Source organism: Oncorhynchus gorbuscha, linkage group LG13, assembly GCF_021184085.1.
Source record: "Oncorhynchus gorbuscha isolate QuinsamMale2020 ecotype Even-year linkage group LG13, OgorEven_v1.0, whole genome shotgun sequence".
Lineage (NCBI taxonomy): Eukaryota > Metazoa > Chordata > Actinopteri > Salmoniformes > Salmonidae > Oncorhynchus > Oncorhynchus gorbuscha.
In genome coordinates, this window is record NC_060185.1 from 61,499,953 (window position 1) to 61,507,463 (window position 7,511).

At 39.8% G+C, this 7,511-nt stretch overlaps 1 protein-coding gene across 2 annotated transcripts in view; it reads right to left on the bottom strand.

Annotated features, from left to right (window-relative positions):
• Positions 1-7,299, bottom strand: part of LOC123993252 (A disintegrin and metalloproteinase with thrombospondin motifs 2-like) — a 143,150-nt gene extending 135,851 nt beyond the window's left edge. For both annotated transcript variants that reach the window (XM_046295184.1, XM_046295183.1), the window contains exon 1: positions 7,166-7,299. In XM_046295184.1, the coding sequence (XP_046151140.1) occupies positions 7,166-7,271 (106 nt within the window). In that variant the 5' untranslated portion in view covers positions 7,272-7,299. The remainder of the gene's footprint in view (positions 1-7,165) is intronic.
• Between the last annotated feature and the right edge of the window lie 212 nt (positions 7,300-7,511).

Consider the following 7,511-nt stretch of genomic DNA (forward strand, 5'->3'; position numbering starts at 1 on the left):
GACCCGGGTTCGACCCCGGGCTGTATCACAACTGGCCGTGATCAGGAATCCCATAAGGAGACGCGCAATTGGCCCAGCGTTGTGAGGGGAGGTTTTGGAGGGTTTGGCTGGGGTAGGCCGCCATTGTAAATAAGAATTTGTTCTTATCTGACTTGAAAAATAAAATACACATTTATACAAATGGGAGTTAGCATTTAGCGGTCAAATTTTCAAAACCTGAAAAGAGACCATTTCTAAACGTTATGCAGAAAAACAGCCAAATATATCCAAATCGGATTTGTGACTCGATTCAGGAAACTAGGCATATGTCGCAAGTGACAACTTCACAGGAGAGCCGTTGGAACATAAAAAAATATTTTTTTAATCAAAATTATTTTTTGGGCAGAAATGCCTTCCCGAACGTGACATTTCATGTTCCTTAATAACACACTTGTAAGCAATCTGTAAATACGTATAATATTGTAAAATTACAAGCCTTGTTGGTTAAGCCGCAGAAAAAGTGAGCAACCTTCCCACTAGCCATAATTGGCTGAGATAATGAGTGGGCTGGATATGCCGAGAGATGAGTTCTGCCATATAGAGGGCTTCTGTCTATTTGAGCTCATCAGTCTGTGTTGGTAATCTTGTCGAACATTGCTTTTTTTAATGTATTGTGGAGTGGAGCTGCTTAAGTGTTGTTCTCCACTTTCTGGAAGATCAAGTTTTGAAATCAGTGGAATTAGAGTATGATAGCTAAAGAGATGGAGAAAACACCTCTCTCCAGATTACATCTTCAAACTAAGGGCAACCGTGGTATGGCATTCCTGACAGGGAGACACATCCATCATGCATGATGATGTAAACAGATAAGATAGTCTAGCGTTAGCTATCTACATTTTCAGATTTGACATGTTTCTAATTTTGACAGAAAGTAGTTTCATTTCAAGCTAAAGTGTACTGTTAGCTAGTAAGCCATATTCATGCAGGTTAGTAACGACATGATTTGGCACTGTGTTCATTGTTGTTTAACTAGCTCATGTTATCCGACTTGCTCGTTAGCAAACGTTACGTGTGTGAACTTACTCCTTGTTTACATAGCTAGGTTCATTGTTTACCTAACTAGCTAGCTATATATCTTAAGATAAATTGTACTGTTAGCTAGCTAGCTAACATTAGCTCGCTGGCTCCCTAGCTGACGTTATTATTCGTAACCCAGAGCTATTTGCTTTTCTGGTTAGAGACAAATGTTGGATAAAAAACGTTCCCGTTTTAAACAAGATATTTTGTCACGAAAAGATGCTCGACTATGCATGTAATTGACAGCTTTGGAAAGAAAAAACTCTGACGTTTCCAAAACTGCAAAGATATTATCTGTGTGTGCCCCAGAACTAATGCTACAGGTGAAACCAATATGAAATTTCATACAGGAAATGGTCCAGATTTTGAATGCCCTGTGTTCCAATGTCTCCTTATATGGCTGTGAATGCGCCAGGAATGAACCTGCACTTTCTGTCGTTTCCCCAAGGTGTCTGCAGCATTGTGACGTATTTGTAGGCATATCATTGGAAGATTGACCATAAGAGACTACATTTACCAGGTGTCCGCCCGGTGTCCTCCGTCGAAATTATTGCGTAATCTCCAGCTTCATGCGTGTTTCATTTTCTTCAGAGGAGAAAGTCAACTGCCACGAATGATTTATCATCGATAGATATGTGAAAAACACATTGAGGATTGATTCTAAACAACGTTTGCCATGTTTCTGTCGATATTATGGAGTTAATTTGGAAAAAAGTTTGCGTTGTAATGACTTAATTTTCGGGGGTTTTCTTACCCAAATGTGATGAACAAAACGGAGCGATTTGTCCTACACAAATAATATTTTTGGAAAAACTGAACATTTGCTATCTAACTGAGAGTCTCCTCATTGAAAACATCTGAAGTTCTTCAAAGGTAAATGATTTTATTTTAATGCTTTTCTTGTTTTTGTGAAAATGTTGCATGCTGAATGCTAGGCTTAATACTATGCTAGCTATCAATACTCTTACACAAATGCTTGTTTAGCTATGGTTCAAAAGCATATTTTGAAAATCTGAGATGACAGTGTTGTTAACAAAAGGCTAAGCTTGAGAGCTAATATATTTATTTCATTTATTTTGCGATTTTCATGAATAGTTAACGTTGCGTTATGCTAATTAGCTTGCAGCGATAATTACACTCCTGGATACAGGTTTTTTTCGTAGCCAAATGTGATGAACAAAACAGAGCGATTTGTCCTACACAAATAATATTTTTGGAAAAACTGAACATTTGCTATCTAACTGAGAGTCTCCTCATTGAAAACATCTGAAGTTCTTCAAAGGTAAATTATTTTATTTTAATGCTTTTCTTGTTTTTGTGAAAATGTTGCATGCTGAATGCTAGGCTTAATGCTATGCTAGCTATCAATACTCTTACACAAATGCTTGTTTAGCTATGGTTCAAAAGCATAAATCTGAGATGACAGTGTTGTTAACTAGCTAACGTTAACTGGCTGGCTCATTAGCTAAGGTTGAGCGACAGGTGTACAACACCAGTTGAATATGGCCGGTGTCAGTAAACGTCTGCAAAAAAGCATAATGAAATTGTTGCCAGCAGAGCTGGTTAGGCTGGTTTCATGTTAACCAATCATCGGCCAGAGCGTCAAGTGTGCGCTCCGAGTGCAAAACGAGATGGGTGGGGCTAAGGCTTAAGAGGGTGTGAACGATGCTGAATGGGTGTAGACAAAGAAGAGCTCTTCACTAGATACCAAAACATTCAAAGGCCATTTTCTCAAAAGTGAGTTTACAAGTTGATCACTTTAAAAGCAGAATTACTTTCCCATTTTCCTCAAATGCAGTGTATGATATACCATTTTGTAGCTCTGAGTCTCTACTTTTATCCAATGTACAAAACACAATTTCTAATTTTGCTGCATAAGACTGAATTAACAATCACATTGTGTGCCTGTTACAATACATCAATCATGACGGATTTTGACCTCAAGGTGCCAAATCAATCATGGTGATTGGACAGCCGCTTCTCTTATCACAGAACAGAAGCCCAAGACCTCCATCCAGGGGAGTCACCAGAGTTTCAGAACATTCCGGGTCTTTGAAAAGTATTTTACATGACTTGAGACATTAGAATAATATTTTTTAACACCACAGAAATGACTGAAATTAAAGGCTAATAAAAATGAACAACCCTGTCTTAAATGAAACTTTGTTCAAATTGATTTTGAAATATTGCAAAATGCCTTTTATCTGCTGCCTACTGTTCATTGACAGCCACAACTCAACAATCAGCTGTTTGATATTTGCTGCGCGTGCTGCCCAATTGTGGGCTTCCTGACTGTCGGAAGCCCACACAATCACACAACTATTTTTTGAAAGAAGCTATTGAACCTCTGTGGCTAAATAATGCTTTCTGGTGTAGTATTTTCAATTATTTAATTTATTTCTGTACATACAGACAGGATCAAATATATAATTTGGCATACATTTTTAAATTGATCGGCAGCTAAAACAATATTCCATGCTCTGTGCTCTCCCTAAAGCCAAATAATCAACACTTCTTTTTATTAATTCAGTAGGTAGGCCTGTTACAATATATATACACTACCGTTCAAATGTTTGGGCTCAGTTAGAAATGTCCTTGTTTTTGAAAGACAAGCAAAAAGAATTGTCCTTTAAAATCACATCAAATTGATCAGAAATACCGTGTAGACATTGTTAATGTTATAAATGACTATTGTTGCTGGAAACGGCAGATTTTTTTAATGGACAATCTACATAGCCATACAGAGGCCCAACGCTGTGTACTACTCCTTTCACAGAACAGTGCAAACTGGCGCTAACCAGAATAGAAAGAGGATTGGGAGGCCCCGGTGCACAACTGAGCAAGCGGACAAGTACATTAGAGTGTCTAGTTTGAGAAACAGACACATCACAAGTCCTCCACTGGCAGTTTCATTAAATAGTACCCGCAAAACACCAGTCTCAACATCAACAGACTCCGTGATGCTTGCCTTCTAGGCAGTGTTGCAAAGAAAAAGCCATATTTCAGACTGGCAAATAAAAAGAAAAGACAGATATGGGCAAAAGAACACAGACACTAGTCGACATCTTTTTGTCATTACATAAAATTATGTCATGGCTTTAGAAGCTTCTGATAGGCTAATTGACATAATCTGAGCCAATTGGAGGTGTACCTGTGGATGTATTTCAAGGCCTACCTTCAAACTCAGTGCCTCTTTGCTTAACTTGACATCATCAAAAGAAATCAGCCAAAACCTCAGAAAAAAATTGTAGACCTCCACAAGTCTGGTTCATCCTTGGGAGCAATTTCAAAAAGCCTGAAGGTACCACGTTCATCTGTACAAACAATAGTACGCAAGTATAAACACCATGGGACCACGCAGCCATCATAGCGCTCAGGAAGGAGACGCATTCTGTCTCCTAGAGATGAACATACTTTGGTGCGAGAAGTGCAAATCAATCCCAGAACAACAGCAAAGGATCTTGTGAATATGCTGGAGGAAACAGGTACAAAAATATCTATATCCACAGTAAAACGAGTCCTATATCGAAGAAGAAGCCACTGCTCCAAATCCGCCATAAAAAAGCCAGACTACGGTTTGCAACTGCACATGGGGACAAAGATCGTACTTTTTGGAGAATTGTCCTCCGGTCCTCTGAGACAAAAATAGAACTGTTTGGCCATAATGACCATCGTTATGTTTGGAGGAAAAAGGGGGAGGCTTGCAAGCCGAATAACACCATCCCAACCGTGAAGCACGGGGGTGGCAGCATCATGTTGTGGGGGTGCTTTGCTGCAGGAGGGACTGGTGCACTTCACAAAATAGATGGCACCATGAGGGAGAAAAATTATGTGGATATTTTGAAGCAACCTCTCAAGATATCAGTCGGGAAGTTAAAGCTTGGTCGCAAATGGGTCTTCCAAATGGACAATGACCCCAAGTATACTTCCAAAGTTGTGGCAAAATGGCTTAAGGGCAACAAAGTCAAGGTATTGGAGGACCTCAATCCTATAGAAAATGTGTGGGCAGGACTGAAAAAGAGTGTGCGAGCAAGGAGGCCTACAAACCTGACTCAGTTACACCAGCTCTGTCAGGAGGAATGGGCCAAAATTCACCCAACTTATTGTGGGAAGCTTGTGGAAGGCTACCCGAAACATTTGACCCAAGTTAAAAAATTTCAAGGCAATGCTACCAAATACTAATTGAGTGTATGTAAACTTCTGACCCACTGGGAATGTGATGAAAGAAATAAAAGCTTAAATAAATCATTCTCTCTACTATTATTCTGACATTTCACAATCTTAAAATAAAGTGGTGATCCTAACTGACCTAAGACAGGGAATTTTTACTAGGATTAAATGTCAGGAATTGTGAAAAACTGAGTTTAAATGTATTTGGCTAAGGTGTATGTAAACTTCTGACTTCAACTGTATTTTTCCTGTTTAACCACTAGTGGTTGTAGCTATAATGTTAGAGAAAGTTTGTAGGCCTAATTTATGTTTTAAACATTGTAGCACAAAAAAACAAGTTTTTATGTTCACAAGGCTAATACAATACATCTAATTTCTTGAAAAGTCTACGGGAAAGGTGTCAAAATGTGTATTTGCATCAGTAGACTAGCTGACTGAAATGCACCCGAAAAGTATTGGAATGTTCAGGAAAACATCAGGGACGCTCATCAGGTAGTAATTGTATGTTTGTAGAAAAGATCTGCATTAATATCGATTGTGGTTTTGTCACAGTCCCTTCTCGTCTCCTAAGCGGCTGGTGAGCATTGTAGAGGGAAACAGAAAACACAAAGGGGCCTACGTGTTCATGAGAGTCTTACTTTTCTGGAACGGGGTCATAATTGCTAGTAGCTCCAACTAGGGGTCGGGACGATACCAGTATCACGATACATGTTAGTATCGTGGAAAGGAAATAAAACACAAAGAGGATTTAACTTCTTTAGGAAAACAGCCCTAATGTTGGAAACAAACATCATTATGTTGTCATCCAGAGTCACTTTAATTTATTGTCCAAGCTATAGCACACAGTATTTTATATCCAGCATGTTTTTCAAGGACCGATGAGTTTGGTCTGCATCATGTTGTCATTTCTTGCCACAGGAAGAAAAATTGCAATGCTGGCATCTTCACAGCCCTAGCTAAATCAAATCAAATCCAAATCAAACTTTATTTGTCACGTGCCGAATACAACAGGTGTAGACTTTACTGTGAAAGGCTTACTTACAAGCCCTTAACCAACACAGAAGTTCAAGAATTAAGAAAAGATTTACCAAATAAACTAAAGTAAAAAATTATAAAAAGTCAAATAACAATAACTAGGCTATATACATGGGGTGCCAGTACCGAGTCAATGTGCGGGGGTACAGGTTAGTCAAGGTCATTTGTTAATGTAGGTAGGGGTAAAGTGACTATGCATAGATAATAAACAGCGAGTAGCAGCAGTGTAAAACCAACTGGGGCGCATTCAGTTGACAAAAAATGTTTGAAACCATCGCAGCAGCGCAAATCATTCAGGGCTGACCCAAAGTCATTCAGGGCTGTCCCAAAATCATTCAGGGCTGACCCAAAATCATTCAGGGCTGACCCAAAATCATTCAAGGCTGACCCAAAATCATTCAGGGCTGACCCAAAATCATTCAGGGCTGACCCAAAATCATTCAGGGCTGTCCCAAAGTCATTCTGGGCTGCCCCAAAATCATTCAGGGCTGACCCAAAATCATTCAGGGCTGACCCAAAATCATTCAGGGCTAAAGCCCCGAAAGCCCGGTCCTGGTGACATCCATGCCTCCATCTCACACATAAAAGTATTGGTATGACTGCAGTCTCATCTTCCTACAATACATTGAATAGCAGAAATAGACACTGTTTAATAAACTGCAACAAAGGAGCTTGTGAAAACTGGAATTTCACATTTCCTAACACCCCAACATGAACCACACATCGCTGAGAATTACATTGCCCTGTCATTTGCACACAGAATCCATACAAGCGCACACATAAACACAACCATGTACTGTACAAACCCAGTTTTGAAGTGCTAGTCTGTGGTTGAGTATGTGGTTGAGTATACAGTAGGTATATGACATATTGGAAAGCAGTAAGTAAGTAACCAATCACAGACCTCTAGAGTGGTAGTCTGCCGCGAGGCCGCTGACGGGCATTTTCTTCACAGAGGAGGATCGGTAGACGATGTGTTGACGCCCTCCTCCTCCCTCCTCCTCCCCCATCACTCCATTCCCCCTCTCCACCGGCTCGATGAAGAACTCCTCCTCTTCTGTCCTGATCATACCAGCCTGGGAGAGAGCACGAGAGAGAGAAGTAGGGAGAGTTTGTCAGATATTCTATTTTAGTACAATGCATAATAATAAGGACATAAAAACATATTAAGCCCGGTTTGGGATCTCGCCCACTCATCCCATTTTCTTGAAAACTTTCCCCCAGCTAAAAGCCTATTAAATCCATGTAAC